The sequence below is a fragment of the Sturnus vulgaris genome, chromosome 4 (genome assembly GCF_052056855.1).
Source record: "Sturnus vulgaris isolate bStuVul1 chromosome 4, bStuVul1.hap1, whole genome shotgun sequence".
NCBI lineage: Eukaryota > Metazoa > Chordata > Aves > Passeriformes > Sturnidae > Sturnus > Sturnus vulgaris.
Window position 1 is genome coordinate 48249523 of NC_142246.1, and position 22942 is coordinate 48272464.

The following is a 22942-nucleotide window of genomic DNA, read 5'->3' on the forward strand; positions in this document are numbered from 1 at the left end:
TGCGGGCCGCCCCGGGCCGGGCTGAGCACAGGCTGCGGCCCCGGCCGTGCCCCGACCCCTCTGCCCGGCCCTGACCCAGCAGCCGCCGCGGCGCCGCCCAAGTGGGGTTGGGACCAGTGGGGTCGGGCCGGCAGCGGAGCCAGGCGGGGCCTGCGAGCCCCGAGCTCGGCCAGAGGTGCCCTCTCTGAGTCACTGCCCGAGCCAGGCACCAAGCCAAAGGAGTTCTGCGTATCTTGGAGTGGGAGTACAGGAGGGGAGGGAAGGCCGTCCGAGGGGAAGTCACTCCGGGGAGGGCATGGCTGTTGCAAGGGAATGAATCTAGTGCAACTGGCAGTGCAACTGTGCCAGCTGGCGACAGCCAGCGAGGACCAACCAGGCAAATAAGGGCACCAAAATGAAGAGCCCAAGGCCGAGGGTGAAAATTTGGTCAGGAGTTACCTCAACAGAAGCCTGTTGTTTAAAAAAGGGCTATTTGAGAGCTGCTTTCAGGTCTTGACTTTGCCCTGTCGTTTACTCGATGCTCAAGGCAAGGTTTTTAAAGATAATTGCTTTTTATTGGACTAACTGCACTTCTTGGGAAAAACAACTAAGCTTTGGGGCAAATAAAACCTTCAGACTTGTGCAGCTGTGGAAAGGTGTAATGAGTACATAAATTACAGGATCTCCTCTCTGTGCTGCCAAACACGCTTGGTCTAGGACTTGAAAACTGTTGCTACGTAGGGAATATCCCTGGGGAGCAAGGTGAGGGAGTTCAAGAAATACAGGAGACTTACCGAGAGAGGTTTTGGCTCTGGACTGTCAGTGCAGTGAAAACAGGTCCTCATTCGCTATAACTGAAACAAAAGTAGAACTACTAAGAGAAGACAAAAAATTTATCTCCCTTTGGAAACATCCCAGAACTGTAGCTGGAAGAGCAGCAGGGTATGCTGTGAAAGAAACAGAATAGGAACATATTCCAAAATTCCAGGTAAGATAGTTTGCCTTTTTGCCAGCTAACCTAGGTCCAGGTGATCAGATCACAGCTACATTTCATTTAAGTTTTGTTCCTTTATGTTTGGACTGAAACGTCCATTTTACCTTGTGCTTCCTCCATTGCTTAAGCCTTTTCTTCTGCTTTATTTCTAAACAGAACACAGGATCAGAAAATATTTCATGGATGATGGAGTCTAGTTCCTTCCCTGCAGCAGTTAAATTGGTCATATAACCCCATTTGTAAATTTACCAAACTTTTATCTTAAAACGGGTTTGGGGTTTTTGCCCCCATATTCCTATTGGGAAGCTGTTGCAGTACTTTATGTCCGCAACAATTGGAAACTTTTTGAATATCTGTGATGAATTTTCATGGCAATTTTCTCAGATGGTTTCATGCTGTGGCAAAGTTCTACTTCAAGTATCTTTCCTTTCAGTGTTTCTCTTACTCTTCTTTATCCCCATTATAACTGGAGAGAAATAACAAACATTTTCACAGATTTTCTTTAAATAGCCTACATAATGTAATGAAATGAAGGTAACAAGCTAAATGAAATAGAGTAATAAACTAAATAAGATAAATCCTTTTTAGGGCAGGGTTTCATAGCTTCACCTCCCTTGTAGTATATAGTTTTGCTGCAACAGATTTTTATACTAGGTTTTTTATCTAATTATCTTTTCTAAACTATGAACTATCATCTGGCAATAGAAAATTCCTGTTATTAATTCCAAGTCTCCAACCATGCACTTTGTACACTCTAACCTCTTCTTCTTTCAGTAATTGAAGTTCAATGACCTGTATGATATTCCAGGCCTTTTCTAGTTTGACACTGCCTCTAGACTTTGTCATCAGTAAATGTCATAAGCACACTTATGCTGTACCAAAATTAACTATGATACTATCTGCTATTTTTAGTCTCCAAGCTAATCCTAGAAAATTCTGCTGGTAACTTCCCTCCAAACATACTCTTTCCTTTCAATGCAATATTTGTATTTGTGAAGATAGTAGAGTCAGTCCAGCACTGAGGAATTTGTGGTTTTCTTTATAATTTTGATCTGATTTCAGTTAATTTCCTTCCTCTAAATTATTATTTTCTCTCACAGTGGAACCTTTCTCCCATTGTGGGCTAATTTTTGATGGGCTAATGTAAAAATGGTTTAATAAGGTAAACTGGAAAAAAAAAGGAATTGTTTTTATGTGGTAGAAGGTGACTAGGTAGATTTCTCATAGTCTGTTTGACATAAAATGATTTTTTATCCTTCACTGTTTCAAATTTCCATTTATGTGACTATGTTAATTGTTCTTTCCCATGCTGTTTGTTTTTAAACCTTTCATAATATTAAAGTCATCTTAATAGAGTTGTAGTTTATTTAGCTACTTCCTCTCCTCTTCCATACTCCATTTGCTAATCTTTAGTAATATGTTGCAATATGTGCCTCATTCACTTAGCTAAGCCTCTGCTGTTCAGTTCACCATTTCAGGCAAAGGAACGGATTTTTAAAAAATGCTGTCATTACAAAAATAAGCCTTGTAAGGAGTAATGTGCTATTAGGAGCAGAACTGGGGTGCCTGAAGCAACAACTATACAGAACTCACTTGGCTGTGTGCCTCATGGTCAGCAAATTCACAGGAGTCGTATCTAAACTGAGGAATAGGAGGAGGAGCCTTGCTGTAACTCTATCTCACTTAATTGCTGAAATGACTGATTTTCCTAGTCTTTGTTACTAGAAGTCACTGTGATTTACCGTAGCAATTACTAATCAATTTGGTCTGAATAATTCTTCACTATCATATGCTATGTTCTTAAAAAGTAATACTTTTCTCAGTTGTTTATATTACCTTTACCTTCTCCAATATATTTCGTAATTAACATGTGATTTTTTTTTCCTGTATCTACACCAAAACAGGAAAGATGCGCAGTGTTCTGACTAACCAGCATTCTGGAGAATCTTGTCGGAATTTCCAAAGAGCACAAGTGAAAATGAAGGTTAGGGCATTCTCATCAGCTGTAGTACATATGGTACAAATCTTACTCCACAGCAGATACTTAAAATTAAATTTTTCTGTGTTGACAGACCACTGCAGAGCTCAGGCATCTAAAACTGCTATCCTGATATCTTTTATTTTAATGTGAACAGTAAAACTTTTCATTTAGATTCTTACAAGATATATCTCAAATTTATATAAACATGCTATTCTAGAATGAAACAGTAATTTCATTGTTTGCCTTATGCTGTAGAAAGGAATGAAAAAAGAACTGCAAAATTTTCAAGAAGGAATCTGAACGTCTGCTCCTTGCAGAGAGAACTGGATTTTTCTTTGTGATACCCACTGTAAATGATGCCACTTAGCATTCACAGTGATGACTCCAGAGAAATATGATTTTTGTTTAGTAAAGAAAGCATGTCAAGTTAGAATTTCTAAAAATCATGCGTTTAAATTTTGATCATTATCTCGTAATATGGAAGGCCTTAATATTTTCTCTTAGGTTCTGACTCTCTCATATGTTTGTCTGTCTTACTCTCTTGACACTATTGGTACAGAGCCTTAGCCATAGATCTGGAGATGTCGTCACTGAAGCCAGAGACTATGAAAAGGAAGCTCTCCTGGTCTGATGCTTTCTTTACTCAATAGTAGTATTCAAGGAGATGCAGTAGCTTATTCTGCATCTTTGAACACCATGTGTCCTGATGGTTGGTTTCTTTGGTTAATGTCCTGAAATGTAAATATGTTGGAGGTTGAACTATTCCCTTTTCTTTCAGTGGAATTTTCTCCCATTGTTATGCTAAGTAATTGTGGCTACACCTTGAAACGACAGATAATGTTCTCTTGTAGGGGGGTGGCTGGAGGGGGAGGGGGGGGAACCGGAAAAGGAAAGGTGGGACGGGGGGTCTGGAGCGGGGCTCTCTCTCTTGCTTGGCTCGTGGAGTGGGAAGACAACCTGGGCTCCGCTCTGGCATCTTCCCCTGCCATCCCAGCACTGAGATCCACGCTCCCTGCCTTTGGACATCGCTCTGCTGCTCTCCCAGCTCACCCTACTATCTCCGGACACTCTGCTGAGCACCACGACCGACACCGTGAGGGGGAGTCACTTTCCCATCCCCTCTCACCCCTGGGCCGCCGCCATCACCCAGCCCTCTTCAACTGCGCGGGACCTGCCCTGCCCCCACAGCACCGGTAACTGAGCGCAGGGAGACGGCCTGCGGCCAAAAGGGACTGGAGCTGAGCTAGACTGTTCTGTTCTGTTGCCAATTTTTATAGCTGTTGTTGTTTTCTGCCTTGTTAGATACCAGTAAAGAACTGTTATTCTTATCCCCATATCTCCTGCCTGAAGGCGTCTGAATTGGACCTAAAATAATTAAAAGGGAGGGGGGTTGCACTCTGCATCGCAGAAAAGGGGCTCCTGCCTTTCCTTAGACCATACCTGTCTTTCAAACCAAGACAAAATAGGAGGTCAGTGTGTACCATGTCTGCTATTTCAGGGACTATAGCTATTAAGATGGAAGAAGGAAGGCCTCTGCTTTGCTAGGCACCAAACAGATGGATCAAAATGGCCTGAAGCCTGTGGGTTTCCTCATTGCCAAAGAATGCATTTTGCTACAACGTTTCATTTTAAATCACAGTGAATCAAGGGCTTCCAATATGAAGGGAGAGATTACAGATTCTGAAGAGAGAACTGACTTGCATAGATATATCATGCAAGTTGCTATAAATGTTAGGTCTACAAAAGAGCCTTTCAAGCCAGTGGCCTGAAAATTATAGTCTTAGATGGAAAGGGTGAGGCTGAAGTGGAGAGTAAAGGACATTTTCCCAATCTGCCAAAATGTATAGACTCTGAGGAGCATGGATTCTGGAGGAGGGTGTGAGTTGCATTGTATGGAGACCATTGGTCTCATGTTTTACTTCAGTCAGAAGATGCATCACTGTGTCATCCTGGTACAAGTTGCTTGCTCTTTTTATTCTTTAGCTGTGAATCTTACGTGATATGAGGCCTTGGAAAACCACCTGCTGAAGCTCAACTACAATTTTCAGAGTAAATAACCTGAAAAGCTTGCATTGTTTAAAGTGCAGGGGAAAGTCTGTGAGAAGTTTGTGTTCTACATGTCGAACAAATTGTTCTTCTTAATGAAAGATTTGTCAGCCAACATTGTGGTTTGAACCCTCTCATGACACAGTGTCTGTAAAAAGAAATTACTGGTTTTATAGTTTGGTTTAATGCAAAGTTCAGGTTCTACACTTCCCTGATATACACAGACACAGAGATTGTTTAAAGACAGGTGTGTAAGTTGCTTATCTTTGCTTTTTCCTTTCTTCTCTTCTGTTTTTGACAGGTTAACTCATACCTCCTTAGTTATAACTTTGGGAAATTTCCCAAGAAACCTAAAAAATTCTCTGAGAAGAATGGGTTCTGTGAGCTAAAAAAGAGACATTAAACTCTACTTCTATGCTTTCAAATTATACAGGAAGATTATGAAGGTCATACTCATATTTCAGATCTGAATAAAATTTTATAGGCTGCTGTGTAAATGTACACAGAGTAGTTCTTATGTGGTTTCCCGTAATAGTTGCTCTAGGCTTTCATCTGGTGCAATTTCACTGAGTGCCATAATGAAAGGTTCCACAAAGGCCCCTCATTCATTTTTAGCTCTACCAATTCAAAACAGAAAAAAAAAAAAAATCAAGACAGAACAGCCAGTATGTAAACCAGACTCAGAAACAAGAACTTCTGCTGGTAAATCCCATCTCCTGACAATGGGGACTGGTCAATCTAACTCTGTTGAAAAGGTGTTTGTATAGACAAATATTTAGAATGCAGTGGAATAGAGATGGTTACTGGCACATTAGGCAAGGTGAATGTTGAGTAGCAGCAAGAAATGAATTAATTTTACAGGACAGGTCAGTTTAACCAGATCAAAGGGACTAAGCACAAAGGCTAAGGATCAAATGGAGCCTCTCCCACAGCAGGTAGCCAGCTTTGAAATCATGTTCTGGATGAAGTAAAAACTTTATAAGTAAGAACTTTACACCAAGCTAAGCAACTAAAATAAATGTGAGTTAAAACTAAGTCTAATGAGTTTGCTGGGAAGATACTATTCTTAAATAAAATAATTTTAATAAAGCAATAAAGATGCTCTAGAGGATAAAGGAAACCTTATCAAGCAAAATTAGAATGATTCAGTTAGAAGGAGCTTCATCTCTGTCTGAATCATATTTTTGGTTAATTGGAGAAGATTGAAATCATAAACTGTAACATAAACAAAAAATGTGTACTTCCTGTCATGATTCTTCCCCTGATCATTGCAAGTTACCTTTCTATGACAAAATTCTTCAAACCTTCCCCCCACCAACTCAAAAAAAAAAAAAAAAAGTTTGTTGAAATATGCATAAAGCAATCCTGTGTCAATCCTCCACCTTGTTCTAGTAAGATCATGCTCTCCACTCTGCTCTTCTGACCAGTTCCTACAGAGAAAGATTTTAAAGCTGCCATATCTCAAGGTGTAATTATTCAGGTAAGTTATTGAAATCAAAACTCTACATAGAAGCCTTTTGGCTTAGAACCTAACCAACTAATCCTCATGCTTCTGCCACTCTGTACAGTAGACTGAATTTACATAGCACTCTTATTAACTGCCAATTGAGATATATAGATGATATTTACACGTGGCAAGCTAAACCTCAATGTAACCATTTTTCCTAGTCAAAACAGCTATGGTATTTAATCATCAGTGAATATGTAAACACTGGAAGTGTTGAGATGATGTTTATGGAGCACTGATGTTTGTCTCTAAAATTAGCTCAGGAAGAACAATTTTCTTGAAAGGAGGACTGTATATGAATGTCTGTATTTCAAGTAATTTAAAACTGATCATACTGCTTTTATTCACAGACTAACAAGTTGTGAGGCTTTGTATAAAGGAAAATTTGGATATGAATACAGATATGATTCTGCCAGAGGTACACCTTGCTTTACAAATTCAAAGCTCTCTTTGTTTTCTACTTATTTAACTTCTTCCATTTTGCTTCCTATTCAAATGTTTTCTTTTTTTTTCAAATTACTGTGAGCTTTTTTTTTCATTCTCCTATAACATCTTGAAAAATTTTCCTGCAGCACAGTTTTCTAGAGAACAAAAGCACACTGTTGAAATACTCTTTTTCTTGCATGACTGTATTTTATATCATTAAAGCCAACTATGGGTAATAATATTAATATGATAAATTACTCACCAAAATAAATAAATCTCATAAGATTTCTCTAATTACTATTAAGCATTCTGTTGAACGTTACCGGAGTCCGTCGTGGGAATTAACTAGTAAGTGAATACATATTGAACTGTGGGTTTCAAAGGCCATATATAGACATAGCCATATATAGCCATATCTTTATGAAGATTTAGAAATGTGGAGCAAACTGCAGGCTCACCTGTCATGACCAAATGAGACACAATGTAACACAGGATTTCATCCTGCCACAAACCAGGTCAGTCTGTCCCTTGGACACTTACCAGATTATCTGTTTGCTGCCTGTCCACTCTCACTGGGCCTGGTACGTGTTAAGCTTCTGGAGTGAAGAGAGTCCAGATGCTTCATTTGTGTTCGTATTGTGAGGTACAAACTAGTGCTCACTCTGAAACTGAACATACAGTTCAACAACCTGACTCCCGTGCCTGTTGTTGGCTCTTCAGGGTTTTTATTGTTGTTGTTTAAGCCACACTTTCAAGAAGAATTTGACATTTGGGGCTATGTTTTATTGGGCATACATAGATGTGAAGGTAAAGACTTAGTGAGCTGCAAAAGAACTAAAATACGAACTCTCTTAATTATCTTAATTTACAAGAAAAAAAAAGGTGTAGGTTAGTTCTTAATATTGTTTAAGTTCTCAGCCCCTCTTCCAAAAGACTTTTTTATCTTAGTCATCACCTTAGGCAACCAGGTAATTTGTAGCTTAAATACCCCATCCTTTTCTCCTGCTGCAGACCAGAAAGGGTGCACTGTAAAACAAGTATCTCCTTGTATAAAAGATAATACTCAAAATGTTACAATCTTAGGCCAACTGCCCTTGGGATTCTGCTTCAAAATGCAGATATAAGAATGACATCTGGGCTTGCAATCAATGTTTTAAATTTGAGATAACACAATTGATAATCAGGTTACTCTAATCCTTGTAACAGTTACATGAGTACAAATGTGTTCCACATAGATACAGTATATTCAGTATATTCATAACAAATTTTAACAGTCATCCAACTTAGCTGATTGGATTCTATATTAAATGAACCATTTTATATTGGGAGGAAGCTTGATATGATTATAACTATTTAGGGCAGAAAGATATTACAACAAAGAAAGATTCATGATAAGGACACATGATTACAGTGCTCGTGAAGTAATGATTCATTTTTACTGAGACATTTTACACATAGAAATTTCAGAAAAACTTTCATGCCAGGTATATATCTTCCCTCCTAGTTTTTTGCCTCCTTTTCTTTCCATTCTTCACATGATAATGAAAGGACCTAGTTTTATTCTTCTCCTGCCCCAGTATATCCTGAATGCCTCCAAGGCATCATTCTTGGTGTTATATTCTTTTTCAGGATTTCTTCCCTCAATTCAAAATTTAAGCTTTTCTGAACAGCCAGGTACTAGCCTGGAGCTGTTAGCTGGTATTGATTAATGAAATGTCAGATTCTGGATGCAGTCCCATCTGGTCTACTCAATGAAGAGTTTGTCCAAGATATTTAAGTCTTTTTCAGATAGTAACAATAATCCCAGATATTTTTCCTCAGGTGTCTCTTGACATCTCATTTAGCTGTACAGTTAGGGAATACTAGTGACTCAAAAGATTACTCCAATGAGTTTTTAAAGTTGAAAAAGTTTGAAAGATGTCTATTTCCAAGATCTTTATAAAACTATATCTCCTTTATTTTACATTGTCTGTAGTCACAAGAGAGAATTTTTAAGGTGTTAGAGAGAAGTCAAGGTCACCAGACAAATGGGTCTAACCAAAACTGACTGTGCCCACAAAAAAGAACAGTTAAACTGTCAGCTCTTTTTTGTTGTTTTTCTTCTATTTCAATTTTGCAGCTCAGCATAGCAAATATTGTTCTTGGACATCAAAAGGAATAAAAGGAAATAAATTATTACTGTAGCATTTAGAGACTGATCTCCTGTTAGCCACTGGGCTAAAAGCCTCTTTAAAAGGGCGAAAACCTTCAGGTCTTTTTGATTTGATTAAGTGCACTAATCATCTGTTCGACTTGAGTCAGTGTGAGATCCGGGTACGAGCAGTTCACAAGCTGTTCCCTGTGTCACTCTGACCAAAGCCACAGTAAAGTCAGCCTGAGACCAGCACGGGCCCAAGGCACCAAGGTGAGAAACTGCTCCTTGGGAACCAAGTCAGCTCCTAGTTAACAAACCAGCTGTCAGGAAAATTAATCCACAAACACCAGAGGTTTATGTCCAAAAAGGAGACAGAGGAGTCCTTTTTGCTTTATTCGAATAAAGGGAGAGGCCATGGGACATTCCCCTGGGATCTCTCAAATTTTCGGAGGACGCAGCCTCCTTTTTATCCTATTTTCCCGGCCGCATGTCCCTCTCTCTTTCCCCATTGGCTTAGGTACTTGAGAGGCACAGACTTCCCGGAACGCCTGATACCTGAAATTCCCCTCTAATGTATAACCCTCCCTTTTAATTTTTAATTCTTATAGAATTCATAGTTTTCCCCCCGTTGCTTCTTTCATCTTTCGATATCCAATTTTATTTATCAGCAGCCCTACAGTTTGTTTGTAAAGGCAAATATCTCTTTCCATTCATCAATCAGTGGAATCCATCCCATTGTTTCTTTTATCTCTCAGTGCTAGCCTTATCTATAGGCTGATCCACAACTCATTTGTAAAGACAAATTTAACATTCCTCTCACAGCCAACCAACTGCTGCTGCTGCCACCTTAAACCAGAAGAGTCGATGCAGGAAGTGACCAGCTCTAGGGTCGAGGTATCACCAAGACAACACGCAGCAGCTCTTGGTATTGTATCCCACTGGGGATTGAAGCAGTTATTCTGGGAAAACACGAATTCTAAGTTCCTTAGAGATGACTCGAAGTATTTCAGTTAAAGGTGCTTCAGAGTTGCACATCTGACAAATAGTTCAGTGTTTTCAGCTTTTAGGAAAATGTAGTTTAACTAAATATTTTAGATTAGAGACAGGTTTTCTCTGCTCTTGAGATGCTATATTTAAGCACCTTTTTAACTGAATTAGAAATGTGTTTTCAGTCTCTGGTAACTTTGGCCCTTGGGTGTTCTCCACTTTTATAATTCTGTACTAGCAGATACCACCTAAAGCCAGAATAACTTTATTTAATGTATATGAAATAGTGATATTTTGAGTGTATAAGAGGTCTTTGGTTTCACAGCATTTTCCTCAAATTAAGCAGCTACAGTAAAAAGAATGATTATTAATATGCTACAGAAGGAGAAATTGAATGACAAGCCAAAAAACATTAGCCATGTAGTAATTTTGCAGACCTATTTAAAGCATTCATTTTTCAAGGATGTTTGGCATCTACATGGCTTCAGTAATTCTGTGTAGTCCTCCAAAACTTACATCAACAGGTCTGATACTGAACAACAAATACTGGAAGTATAATGTATAAATTACCTTTTTCCCTCCCAGTACACATTTCATGATCCTAGTCCTGTTTTCTAACATTTTTTTCTGGAAACCTTCAGTGTTTCACTTTTTCAGTAGTGATTAATAGAAAGCTACATTTCAAAGTTAATTGTTCTGCAGCAACTCACCAATCTGTCTTACAGTATCCACCAGCACAACACTTTTAACACTTTTCTACAGAATATTTTTCCCATCTTTTCAAGTTGTTGTGGGCAACATTCTACTTAAAAATTATCTTGGAACTTGCAACTCCATTTAGAAAAAAATTAGAACTTTAAATTACATGTATTTTTTTCAAAACTGATAAAGCCAACTAAAGCAACCTTCCTGAAAATTTCTTTAGAATAAATAATTCCTGGAGTAAATATCATTTAAATTCTCAGAATATGCCACGGTTGCATTGGCAATCAGATAGTGTGGCTCCTACAGCTCTTTCCAACAGCTGGATGTTCATATGATACACACCTCTAGTCAGCAGTCCAAAGGTCTTTTCAAGACAAGATATATATTTTTTGTCCTAAACATGTTATTCTTAGAAGGTGGATTTGCATGTTGAGAGGAATACATTATCGAAAAGCACTCTAATAGTTTACTTTCTATTTGCAACAAATCAAATGAAGAAGAAATTGTACTACAAATACTTCTGAGAAAGGGTCTTCTACATTAAAGAAAATTTGTTTGAATTCTAATGACAAAAGCTATCATTAAGTTAAATGTATGAAGTGAGTAGCAAACAAAGTAGAATACTTGTAGCTGGTGAGAAAGCAATTCAATAATAGAGAGAAATTAGAAATTACTTTGCAAATATTTATATACAATACATTTACTTAAATTGAAAGCCATCTACTCTTAGAAGGAACTTCCTGTTCAGCAGTTGTGATTTGGCAAAAACACATGTCCTGGGGACTTTATGTCCTGACATTGTTGACAGGCATGAAAGTCCTCTGTATGTTTTCATTCCTAAGAAAACAAACTTATAGCTCACATTCACTTTCATTCTCAGCTTGTGTCTCCTACTAGGATTATAGCTAAAAAGTGCTGGTCCTTCTTTGGCTTTAGGATAAGAACTGTTTCATATAACTTCTTTATCTTTTGCTCGTCTGATAGGAGCTGTAACTGCTCATTCTTCTTGTTGTCTTCCCTAAGCAACTTCTAATCTTCCTGCCTGATAACCTTCTTCTGTTCCACTCCTACTTCAGAGATCCCACCAGGTTTAGCTTATTTACAAATTTGCCACAAGACTTTTTGCCCCCACCTAATGTTGAACAAAGGCTTTAATAGGAATAGAGAAAACACCTTCAAAGTTATACTGTCTTTAGTTCTGCTTTACTAGAGGTCCCTCTGTCTAGAGTTTATCAGTTTTACTCCTGTTTAAATAAACAATGCACTTTTCCTATCTTGTGTCTGCCAAAGACAGGCTGACTATATACCTAAATTCAAAATAGACCAAGTCATATGGAAAAAAGACATCTGTCACACAGACAAATATTTTTAAAGTTTTGAACACTGGAATTAGGATTTTTTTGGTGTTAATTACCTAAATACACAGAGGAGCACAGAGGAAAGTATTCAGGTTTCTAAGTGTATGTCTAGTTCCCAATCAAATTCAATAGCACTTGTGAAAGTGTCAGCGGTGACATAGGGCTACCTAAAATCCCTGTGTACCTACAGAGCACACGTATAGTCATTTATCTTCAGAAATGTAGTGCTTATCTCTCTTGTAAAGTTAATTCTTTTTGTTGTTAATGACAAAGAACAAAATAAAATAAACCCCAAGTAAGAAAATCACCCAACAGAAAGCCTGAATTATTTCTTATTCATTGAATGACCTCTAGTGGTCATTCATCGCAGCTTTTACAGCAGTTGAAATGCCAACTCAGAACATGATGAGCATTTTTTGTGAAATACAGAGCATGAGAATAAATTTTCTTTCAAAAATGCATTATGAAATTTTTCTCTATCTCTGGCATTGTTAAAAGCATATTTTATTTCACTTTATACAGTGAGCCCTGGGAACTCTGCACGAGTTTTAAGCCAGAGTTCTAGCACCTGCATTGTCGCTTGCTGGTTTTGCTAGTCAGCGCCTCCCTCAATCTTTGAAATCTCCCTCAGCCTCTTTGAAATTTGTCAGACACACCCTTCTGTCGTCCAACACAGCCTTGAGTATATTCCGTTACCTTGATAACCTCTGTTGAGCTTCACTGTATTACCTGAAAAGGGCCACTATACTGCTGGCCAAAGTAGACCACTTAATTCTGAATACAGATGGCACTCAGAGTGATCTTATCTGTCTAAAGAACAAACTCAGCAAATGTAATACTTGCAGTATAATTGGGAAGAGAGCTCTAATCCTCAGTATTGTGGGACATGAAAAGAAGTCTGAGTTAAACATTATGCAATATGTCAGAAAACAAATGGTATTCTCATCACTCAGGGGTTTTATCAGCATTTTTGCTGATCTTTCTGTGGCTTCTTTAAACAGTTGGGCCGGATTTTTCTGCTGGACATGCATATCAGTAACGATATTAAATATTTTATTAAAAGCTTTTGTTAAAGACAGAAAATAGGTTCTGAGAAATATCTCCTCTTTTCTCGTCTTTCTCAACTATGGTTGTTATACAGGACTTCTTATATTTTATTTTGGATGTAAATGAGCATATCATATCTGCAACCTAAGCTACATTATAGGTGAAGTATCCGCATGATAATTTTGTTAATCTCAGGTAGTTTTCGATAGTTATCTTTTCTACTACACAAACCTGGTAACAGAGGAAGAACAGCACCTTCTACAGAAGACCAGTAAATAAGGAATTTATGGTTAAAAGCCTTTAGACACTGTTTCATAGTCCTACTTCCAGTATTGAGAGATACTTGAGAGGAACTTGAACAAAATGTTTAATCTGTTTAGAAGGCATTCTGAAATTCTTTCTTACTAGAATAGTGCCAAAAGAAGAACGATTTTTGTGAGAAATAGAGTTTGGAAACTATGCTGACAGAACAGTGATGAGCCTTTTTTATGTAGGCAGCATAATCTACATTGAAGAAGGGTTTTTTTCTCAAAAAAAGAAAAAAAGAGCAAAACTGTGGACAGCCTGTATGACTACCTGAGTTGTAGTGGTCTGGGTATTTTGAAAGTAAAAAGAAGAATAGATCTGTAGATGAGCATGAGATGTCATCACAATTTGATCAGGATGCTTACCAGAGGATCAATTCCAGTATTAAAGTAACTTCTCCCCTAATTTCTCATTCATTTTAAGTAAGTGATGACAGTAGGTAGATTCTAGAGAATGCTTCATTAATAATTTTTTTTCTTCCTAGAAATAAGAGGACATGCATCTTAAAAGTAATATTTATAGATAGGGTATTTCTTGCCTTGTATACGAAGTCATGTATAAGTAGATGGTCAGTCTTTAATCATTAAATCAAAGTATTAGAGAATACTTTGTCTACAGTCTGTAGTCAAGTCTAATTCAGACCTTCTTTTTATGTTAGAATTGATATCTAGAAGCTACTCAAAATATATTTTTCTAATATCCAATATTTTTGAACATCTAAAGCTTGATTTATTTCTGTTGAAACAGCTTGATTTATCTCTGTTTGGTGAAACACTGTAGTAAAAAGTATCAGACAATTATTTTTTTAGTATTATAATTAAATATTTTTTATTTGAAACGCTGTTTTTTCCACTGAAAATTTGCACATCTCTTTGGAATATAACCTAAGAAGAAATCTTTTTGTCTTGTTCTTAATATGATCGGCTGCTCAGATTTTACTGGAGATTGAAACTGTATGGCACCATGTGTCTCTCTCCTCAGTAATTTTAAATTATACACATTGGGACTCTTATTATATGTTTGGGATTGATTGATATTAGATAGTATAATTGCCTATGCAAATGCTAACTCAGCAGAAAATTATTTTCTGTGTGACTAGACCTATGCAGAATTGAAAGGATTTCCCTGAGTTGGTTTGGTCAGCATGTCTGTGTATGGTCTGGTCTGTCATGTCTGTGTGTACAATTTGCTCTGGGCTGAGAGTCCTTCTTCAGGGGTGTTACGTGCATGTAGAGTGCTTTGCCTAAAACTTCATCTGTGCTCACAGATTATTTTTTTTCCCAACCTTCATATCAAAATCCAATGTAGTTTTTTCAACTAGTCCCTGTCCTGGCTATGAAGATTCTAGTACTTCATTTTTAACAACTCAACTTTAATGTAATTTCCTTTTTTGAAGCTAAGCCCAAAATCAGTGGCTATTTTGGGTTTGTTGCTCCTGCAAGACATTAAATCCAAATTTATTATCATTATTTTATAGAGTAGCTCTTTGACAGAAGTATTCAGCATCAAAGTCAACTCAAGGATACTAAATCCTGGTGTTTTTTTCAGAGATTGAGTAGGTCTTCTTTTTGGGGGTTCAGACTAGCCAGAAATATAGCTCATGATCTTTTAGCTCAATTCTGCCTTCATTCTCTGAGCAGAATTTAAAATTTAGCAAGGGCTCAGCCTTAGCTCCATGGCCAGCTCTATTATTTCCATAGAGAGGGTTGCAAGAGCACTATCATGAGAACAGTTTTTGAATTCAGCTTGGATGAAGATTAAGAAATAGCAGAAATTCATATTGACCTGAATTTCACTAACTGCTCCCACAGAAATTTGCTTTTGAAATTCAGGAAATACTTGACTTGGATATCAAAATCAATCCATCATGGAAGATTTCAGGAAAGTGGAATTGGAACTTACCCCTTAATAGTCCTGAGAACTTACACATTACCTTACAGAGAATTCATAGGCAAAGAATTAATTCCCCAAATCTTTATATAAATGAGCATATATTTGCTTCCTATGTTTAAAGAAAGCTCTTTTCACCTCCCTCTTTAATAGTTTGAAGTTAAGACATTAAAGAGGCAAAATGTGTGGGCAGCAATGGATGGACTTACATGTCAAACTTCGGTACAATAAAATTACATTTCTATTTCCACTGAAACAGCTTTGACAAGAGCTGAAATGAAATGTGACCTATGCTTGTGACATTAACCTCTGTAAAATATGTAAAAGTTGGTCATTGTCGGATATATTGCGTTAGGAAGATCATTGCCAGCAGGTTGAGGGAGGTGATCCTGCCCCTCTATTCAGCCCTGGTGAGGCACATCTGAAGTTCTGTGTCCAGTTCTGGGCTCCTCAGGACAAGAGAGACATGGAGCTCCTGAAGCAGGTCCAGTGGAGAGCTATTACGTTGGTCAAAGGTCTGGAGCACCACTCTTATGAGGAGGAAAGGCTGAGGGAGCTGTGCCTGTTCAGTCTTGAGAAGACTCAAGAGAGGTCCTCCTCAGTCTTACCGGATCTGGAGGGAGGGTGCCAAGAGGATGGATCCAGGCTCTTCTCAGTGGTGTCAAACACTAGGACACAAGGCAACAGGCAGAAACTGATGCACAAGAAGTTCCACTTGAATATGAGCAACTTGGTCCATGAAATGTGTCCCTGCCCATCACAGGGGGCTTGGAAGTAGATGATCTTTAAGGTCCCTTCGAACCCAAGCCATTCTATGATTCTGATTCTATAAGGAAGAACTTCTTTACTGTGCAGGTGAACACTGAACAGATTGCCCAGAGAGGTTGTGGGGTCTCCTTACTGGAGATCAAGAAACATCTAGGTGCAATCCTGTGCCATGTGCTCCCTGCTTGAACAGGGAGGTTGGACCAGACGAGCCCACCAGTGGTCCCTTCCAGACTTACTTGTGATATTCCTCATCCAAGTGTGTGCCTTTACTATAATATTTTACTATTCTATATATATGCAGATGTATGTATACGTTATTTTAGAATGTTAGTGTAATCATAAAAGGTGATTTATTTTAGGAATTGCTGTTCAGAAATGCTTTTTTATTACCTCTAAGATTATGTAATCTGTCTGACCACTAGTGTCTACATTTGCAAACATACTTCACATTTCACTTGTATATAGTTCATTCATCAGGGTTTCTTCAACAGTTTCTGGAAGGCACCATGCAGCTCCTCACCTTCAGTCTGTTTGGGCAGTATTGTGTATATATGCTGATCAATACAACTGCATTTTCTTCTCTTGTGGTTTTTCAAACTGTAAATACCATTGCCTAAAACTTCACCAGTGCTAAACGCCTTGTTTTCTCAACCTTTAAATCATTTCTTTAGAAAGTATGTAGCAGAAAAGATCCTGTGATGGATAGAACTTCTTGCTGTCAAACAGCTGACCAAGGCTAAACTATCCAGACCATTAAGAAAATCCTCCCATGTGTGAGTATTACAGGGGAGCCAAATGGACCTGATCACTGGAAATCACTGCTGCGTAGTTAAGTGGGCTGCCTTTGTTTTTGGATATAACTTAGAACTCTTGTGAACTACTGTTTTCCCATTATTGTCTCTCAGAGTGCAGAATGAACAGTACTGACCTATACCTATGCAATAAGAATAAAGTAACAGTAGAATTTAAAAAAATAATGTGACCATAAACAACACGGAGAATTACTCTTAAGCCAGGTAAAACAATGTTGTGCAAAGCACACTAAACGAGCACACCCTAGCCATAACTGAATAGTCAGCAGGTGGAAGCTCTCAACTCACTGTTCCACAGCAGTGTGCTGGTTCTCTTTCCATAACTGGGAGTGCATTGCATGGGAGATTTTGCCCTGGCTTTGCCATTGTTTGTCATGATCAGACTACAGCCAGAAACCATCTGTTGAACAGTTACTTGCAGGGCAATGTGGTATAACGTTGAAGTCAAGCCTAAATAAATAGCTGCAATTTTAAAATTTCTTAAGTTACTTTGTATTAGTTCCATCAGACCTTCAAATTGCCTGAAAGCATTTCTAAGTATTTTTCTTGATTTCAGAGACATTATCTACTTTGCATAAGGATTTAATGCCTGCTTTCAAGCCAACACCTTCTTTGGAAGGATGCCTTTCTGATATAGCAGGAGTTGATCCATTGATCCACAAAGAAAGCCTTTTTATTTCCTGTTTAAACTGTCAGTGAGCAAATAAGTTCCAGACTTTGAATGGCTTTAAATGGTTTTTACAATAAATGCAACTCCTGTGATTACAGCACCATTTCCACCCATAATACTTAAGTGCTAAAATACTTCCTTTCTTGAACTATTGTAAATGGACTTATATTTATACAGTAAATGCCAGTAAATCCTGTTAGCATGGCATTGTCTCCACCTTAAGATTAGCACCCAACTGCTAAAGCAGTTCCGTTCTGGAACTAAGAACCTAAGAACTTCTGGTTCTAAATCCAGAGTAAGAGACACTTCCTAGAGAGCAGCACGGGATGAGCTTTGTTTGTTTGAGAAATTTTTGTCACGGAATAATGTGACAGCCACTTCGCACATTCCTCGTCCCGAGCTTTTCCCAAGGAGCGTAGCAGCCTCTCCTCTGTACATTAAGTGGAAAAGGTGGGGAGGACACGCTCAAGAGAGACCATCTCCGCTATGCCGGCCGAGGAACGCTGTAGTGCAGAGCGGGTGGGAAGGACACCACTGACGAGGCTGGAAAAGATCTCTGAGATTATCGAGCCCAACCTGTGACCGAACGCCACCTCGTCAACCACACCACGGTACAAGTGCCCCATGCAGTGCTTCCTTGAACACTTCCAGGGACCGTGACTCCATCCGCTCCCCGGGCAGCCCATTCTAGTGTCTCATCACCCCTACTGTGGAGAAATTCCTCCAAACGTCCAATCCACACCTCCCCTAGCGTAGCTTCAGGCTATCTCCTTTCGTCATAGTTTAGGACTATGCCCTCTTGAATGAAGTGAGCTGCGTTCGTGGGCGCAGGGCCGGGCCGCGAGGGGTGGCAGGGACAGGGGCAGGGGAAGGAACAAGGGCAGAGACAAGGAGAGGGACAGGGACACCGCCGGGCTCGGTAACAGAGCAGGAGGAGGAGGAGGAGGAGGAGGAGGAGGAGGCGGAGGAGGCGGAAGTGGCGGCCATTCCCCCCCCCCTCCCCCCGCGCGCGGCGCAGGCGCGTGGCGGGGCCGCCGTGCCTCCCTCTCCCCTCAGCCGCCTCCCTCCCCCCTCAGCCGCCTCCCTCCCTCCTTCCCTCCCTCCTTCCTGCCCTCCGTCCCTCCCTCCGGCTGCTGGGCCGCGGCTCCTCCCTGCACCACCTTTGGCCGAGTCGCGGCAGTGCGCAGACGGCAGCTCCTCGGCGGCAGCGGCTTCGTCCTCGCCGAGCATCAGTAGGGAAGGCGCGTCCTCCTCCCCTGCCTCCTCTTCTCGGTGCCCCCGCGGCCATGGAGCTGCCCGAGAGCCAGTGCAAGAAAGTCAAGCTGAGCAACAGGGTGCCGAGCTGGGTGAGTGGGCGGGCGGTGCGCTGGTGGGCAGGTGGGCGTGCGGGGGCCGAGGAGCGGGGAGGAAGAAGCGGCCGAGCGCCATGCTGATGTGGCAGTGGGCGGCAGCGGCAGCCGGCACGGGGGGCTCCTTGCGGCGCTCCCCGCCCGGGCCGGGAGCGATGCGGGGCGGGGGGCGCGGCGGCGCGAGCCCGGTCACGGAGCGGCAGCGCCGTGGCCCCGAGGGCAGCGCGGCCGGGGAGCCCCGCGGGGCGGCCCGGGGCGGCTGTGAGCAAGGAAGCCCCTCCGCGGAGGAGCCGGTGTCTGTAGGTTTCATCCCTGCCTCTTCCGCCTTGAGCCCTCGGCTTCCAGCTTTTTGGAAGAAGGAAGACTTAAGAATGCGATGTACAATGTAGCCATTCATAAACCGGGGTTGGCCAAAGACTGGGGTTCTTTGTATGGCGGGTGTTATGTGGAAAACTGTCGAGACAGAGCTTAAAAAAATCTAACCAAAGCCTTCATTCTTGTTCAGAAAGATGGGGGAAGATCAGTTTACAGCAAAGCCCAAAATGCAGCTATTTAGAAGAGACACTGCAGGCCTTTGAGAACATTTGATACCTCTGATGATGCAAGACAAGCGAAAAGAAATGAAAAAGAAAGTATTTCTTTCAATCAGTGCTGAGTTGAAACAGGCAAGACGTAAGATCCAGAAAACATTTGATACGGATGTAAGAGTGTAAATCAGTCTTTGAAGTCTTGGTGTGAGTAGTGCAGGCCACAGCTTTCCTGAACAAAGCAGCTGTTGCCTGAAAAATGGGGAAGTTGCTGTCATACTTCGGTAGATGTTGTGCCTGTCCAAGCCTCTTCCATTATGTACAAGCTCAAACTTGTTTATATAAGAGAGTAATTGGCAATTTACATTCTTTCAATTTCCACTAGGAAAAAGCGGAATCATCTGTTTAGAAGATAGTGAAATAGACTATGCCTGCGTGGGGTTAACAAAGCGAATGCAAAAGTTACTCTGTATCATTTCCTTAGTCACTAGCAAAGTCCAGATATATTTGTCCGAACCAGGGAAATTCAACAGACATTAAGTGTTTGTTGAGTTCAGTTGAGGTTGGCAGTCTTTTCTATGCTACGTGGCAAGCCGAGGAAGTCTTCCACTTCTTCCTTTTTCTTCGGAAGACCTTAACTGAAATGCTCTTTATAAACCAGTAAGCTTCACCAGGAACAAAAATGCTGCTGATTCACATGCTCCGCAGGCAAATGTTCTGTCACTTCTGGCTCTGCATCTGTTCAGCTGAGAGCAAAGTCAAAGCGACTTACCCTGATGGAATTGGCAGCCCCTAGGAGAGTAAGGCAGAGCCCTGTCTGTCAGAATTTCTCTGTGCTTTCAGTGCTATTCAAAATACACCTCTGCCTGTGGAAATGCCTCTGCCAAGCCCACCTCTGAGCACAGCAAATGGTTACTCTCCATTAACAGAGCACAGCATAGCCACAGACACTGCCATTAAGTGTGGAAAACATGGCTTGATAGGGAGACGTGTGGAACACTTTCTTTAGAGTGGCTTGGATTCCTAACACGACTGAGCTGTTGTGTCACTTTGCAGATGACTCCAAATGATAACTTGCTCCAATTCTTGTTTCTGAGACCATATTCAGTAGGGTAATTCTGCTTTCATTTTTTATCCTTCCCCTCTGATGCCAGCCAGTGAGTCCCCTCTAGCACTGATCAATGAGCTATCTCTGTCTTTGGTCATACTGGTACTGCAGCAGGTGGAAAGCAAAGACACACTCCTTAATAATATCTTTAGCACCGAATGTCACGTGTCCACAGGTACTGGAGAAGATTCTGGGTGGTTTCTGCTGCTGTGATCTTTCAAGTTGTCACAGCTTTAGAGCACCTGGCAAAGGGAGCTAGTCTGTGTCAATGGCAGGAGAGCATGCATTTGTCAGCTCAGGTGGTGCTTTATGAAGAGATGTGGAAGTGCCTTTTTGTGCTGGTATCACTGTGGCAAACTGCTTTCTGGTGGGCTGTTGTAAGGATCCACATAAGAATTCTTGATGTAGATGGGAGAAAATGTAGTGCCATAGGCTATGACAGAATATGGATTAAGAATTGTTAAGTTTTTAAAAGACTAAAATATATTATTGCTCAGATATAATTTCTGGGCTTACCCTTCCTTCCCAAGCACACTTGTCTGAATCAAAGCACAGATTTTCAAATCAGAATTTGAGAAAGTAACTAACAGAAGGTATTCCTGACAAATAGTTTTTAATCCTGAAATCTCATAAAAATATGTAGGTATAACCTATGTGGTAGCTGAATTTTTGTGTTGGAACCATGTCTGTTTTCTTTGCTTGTATTTGTATGTAGACAAAAAAAATGGGCACTGTTCCATGTGCTTGAGTTGCTGTTTGGCTATTGAGCAGAACACTTTGCAGGGAAAAAAAGAAAACTACCCTTTGGTTATCAGTGTTGAATACTAAATAAAAATGTGTTGTTATCAGGGAATTCCTAGTTTATAAGAGGCACATGGTGAGCAAGCTAACTAATGACCTAAAATGACTGGGATATGAGAAAGGCATTGGAAGTAAGAGTGCATTTCAGAAGGGAGGCTGCTTGTGTTGCTTTTGCTAGCTTATAGGAGTTCTTAGCTTGGGGAACCAACACTGTCATCTTAGAGCAGAAGGATATGAAAATAATCATAGTTTCTTCAGTGTACGTGGTTTATATGGAAATCATGTCTGTTTTCTGATACTTCCAGCCTCAAGCAGTCCCAAGTTGGTGCTTCTGCTTGGGGAATCTCAGCTTGCCATGGAAAGATTTACTTCCTTCCCCAGAGGTCTTGCTTTGTGAAAATTTAAAATTTGATACTGATCACATAAGTACAATATTTCATTGTTGCTTGGAAGTAAGGAAGAAGAAATTCAGCTTATGCTGGTGTACATGTCATCTGTCTGTTAACCATAAAACAATTAAACAATAATCTCTTATTTTGGCTGTCTTTTGATGTGGGCATTACAACTTGAGTTTGCTTTCTGTCGTCTGGATGCCTGTCTGTGTTCTTGCATCAAAGGTGTTTGGCACTGATAGTCTGATTTGGCTTTGGCAATAAAAAAGTTATAGATGTAACTGGGCAAAACATCAAGAAAAATAAGAAAAAAAAAGGTGTAATCTCAGAAGTCTGTACATAGAGAAGTTGACAGAGTTAGTATATCCTTTTGACCCCCATTATCTTTCTTTCTTTTGTTCCTGTGGTTCCAAGGTGTCTGTAGTGATTCATTTCCTTGGGTCAACTACCTGCAAAGCTAAAATTTACCTACATGACAGAGAAAGTAAACTGTGGAGTTATCCTTTCTTCTTTAGCTTTGCAGCTCCCCAGTGGGCATCTATGAAAGGATTTCTTTAGTACCCCTTTTTTACTTCAATACCAAGGTGTTTGCCTGTTAGAGCAATTTTGATTTCATGTGAGAAACTAACCAGCATAGTGGGAGAGAAGAAAAGAATATGCCAGCATTCTCAGCTGACATTACTGCTATAATGAAACACAGTTAACTGAAGCACTATTTCTGTTTAACGTGGTGAAGTAGGAGGCAAAATATCAAGATGAAATGTTTGTCTACATAACGCAGAAGCAGTGTTGCAGGGTGGAAGACATATTTTTGTGGGGATGTCAGAGTGGAAATATCCAATGGCTGTTAGAAAAGCAGATAAACGTTGGTGATTAATGCCCTTTTTTCATTAGCCCTTTTACAAAAATGTAGTGTGTCCTTTCAAGTGACTACTGTAGTGAATGTAATTAGGCTTAGAATTCTAAAACAGCTTTTTCAAAGAGTACTCGCTTATCTCATTGAATTTTTCTATTCTATGCTTTCTTATGTTTAATTTCTTTTAACATTGTTAATGTAAATCTCCAAGGTGAGTGATGCTTTGATATAGTGTAAAAGGAAATGGCTGTTCTTTATGTCTGGTATAATTTTGGTTGGTCATTTAATTTCATCAGTGG

General features: G+C 40.1%; 1 protein-coding gene and 1 long non-coding RNA gene across 2 annotated transcripts in view; both read left to right on the forward strand.

Moving 5' to 3' along the window:
* The first annotated feature begins 278 nt into the window (after positions 1–278).
* On the forward strand, positions 279–3803 carry LOC148224004 (uncharacterized). The gene is made up of 3 exons (XR_015803566.1): positions 279–967; positions 2878–2957; positions 3514–3803. It is a non-coding gene; the product is annotated as an uncharacterized LOC148224004 (long non-coding RNA).
* A 14822-nt stretch (positions 3804–18625) lies between these two features.
* PAPSS1 (3'-phosphoadenosine 5'-phosphosulfate synthase 1) overlaps positions 18626–22942 on the forward strand; it is a 39117-nt gene continuing 34800 nt past the window's right edge. Inside the window, exon 1 of the mRNA XM_014878338.2 lies at positions 18626–18956. Coding sequence (XP_014733824.1) covers positions 18897–18956 — 60 coding nt within the window. The 5' untranslated portion in view covers positions 18626–18896. The remainder of the gene's footprint in view (positions 18957–22942) is intronic.